The 1,877-nt window shown below is 30.1% G+C and overlaps 1 protein-coding gene across 1 annotated transcript; it reads left to right on the forward strand.

The window, feature by feature from the left end:
- Nucleotides 1-218: 218 nt before the first annotated feature.
- LOC139501916 (single Ig IL-1-related receptor-like) lies at nucleotides 219-692 on the forward strand. The gene has a single exon (XM_071291219.1). The coding sequence runs from the start codon at nucleotides 219-221 to the stop codon at nucleotides 690-692; it is 474 nt and encodes a 157-aa protein (XP_071147320.1).
- Nucleotides 693-1,877: the final 1,185 nt, after the last annotated feature.

Here is a 1,877-nt window from a genome sequence, read left to right on the forward strand (position 1 = left end):
TGAAACTTGACGGCAATGGTAGTTATTCGTGTGTCGAAAACGATGGAAATATTACAACAACAAATGTCGTCTACAATCACTTGCGAATTATGAGAATACGATGCATTACTACAGTATGGTTAATTTTTTCTGCAACTTTATTTGGTATGCTTCTTTTATTCATTCTAGTAGGATATCGTTACAAATTGCACCTACAATACTTCTGTTTATTCATTGGAATGGCCAATCCACTTTTCCGGAAGTCAAAAGGAGAGACACTTGAATATGATGCATATGTAGCTTATTGCGATGGAGACTATAAATGGGTATATGAACATCTGCGCATATTTCTCGAAGAAAGACGGAATTACAAACTTCTTTTGTTAGATAGAGGAGATGTCCTTGCTGGAGAACATAGACTTTTTGCTTTAAACAATTCAATTCCAAAATGCAAAAAGATAATCTTAGTGATTTCAAAAGAGTTTGTAAACAATGATTGGGCATACTATGAAGCTACTGTAGGAATTGAACATTTCCTAGGATTACAAGCGAGAATAATTGTTATAAACCTGGAACATATAACCAAAACAGAAATACCGCAATGTGTTCTTCAAATGATGTCATTGGACGCCAACGATCATATCCGCAAAATAGACATATTAAATGAAAATAACATTTTCTGGAAATGTTTAGATCAAGCAATGAGACGTTAATGAAGAACAGTGTCGTGATGGCTTTTTCAATTCATGCTATTCAACAATTGTTGTTTCATTGTACAAATGCATTGTCAGTCTTAAACGTATACAAATAAAGTAAACATTTAAAACCTGCACGGTGGTAATATAGATATGATGACCACTATATGAACGAAAGGAATGAAAGAAACAAATGACATCAAAATACGTCTAGATGTGCTTGCAGGTATGAGCAACAATTTATCTTAACACAAATGTATATAAAAATATTATTACAGACGATCATATGACTGTAAAAGTAAAATATCATTATCGGTAAACGCTTATATAAACATGTATTTTTATAAAAAAATCTATAAAATTGAAATTGCATTTTAGGTCAAATACATGAGTTTGACATTATACAAGAATTTATGAACAAATTATCTAGATTATTTAACCTGTTTTTTTCAAATTTATTTAGGAATCTTTTTTTTAGCAGATGACTTTATGAAAGCTAAGCATCATTTTATAAGGGCATTAGCTCTCAAATTTATGTTCATCGATTGCACTCAAATTCTCATATTAGATTTATAATATAAAAAACATATAAAATATTTATCCAATTTATAAAAAGTCAAAATTAAGCAATTCACAAGGCATGCGATTGATAATATGTAGCTTCGTTTCGTGTGTTTTAGCCTAGGCGCCATCTAAATAACTATCGAGATGACTAATGAAACACCCGACGGTCATATAACACGATATAAACATAAATATAACTAGATATATGGACCTAATACAAATGGATATTTCTATGTCATTGTGATTTCAATTTTGAGGTTAAAAGGATGTACATTTTCGATTTTACCTGTATTAGAACGGTTTTTAGTTGATCGAATCAGACACATCAAATATTTACCTCTGTTTCACTTTCAATGAATGCTGACATTATTTTCTTTTTCTTTTCTTTTTCGTATAAGACTTTGATAAATAACAGTTATATTTCCAAATAAATGTAAAATTTAAACTCTACATGATTTAAAAAATATTCGACAATTATTTTTATATGGGTTGGTGTTCCCCATTCAACAAAAAAGTATGATAAATGTAATATGTTGATGTCTTTCTCTTTTTTGTTTACTAATACATAGCCTGCAACCCAATAAAATGCTCAAGTTCAACAGTAGCTTCATAGCTTGCTCATTCATTGTTCACAAACTC

Source organism: Mytilus edulis, chromosome 13 (assembly GCF_963676685.1).
Source record: "Mytilus edulis chromosome 13, xbMytEdul2.2, whole genome shotgun sequence".
In the NCBI taxonomy this organism is placed as follows: domain Eukaryota; kingdom Metazoa; phylum Mollusca; class Bivalvia; order Mytilida; family Mytilidae; genus Mytilus; species Mytilus edulis.

Excerpts from the sequence above, each read along its gene's own strand:
- LOC139501916 (XM_071291219.1), top strand. The coding sequence starts at position 219 with ATGGCCAATCCACTTTTCCGGAAGTCAAAAGGAGAGACACTTGAATAT.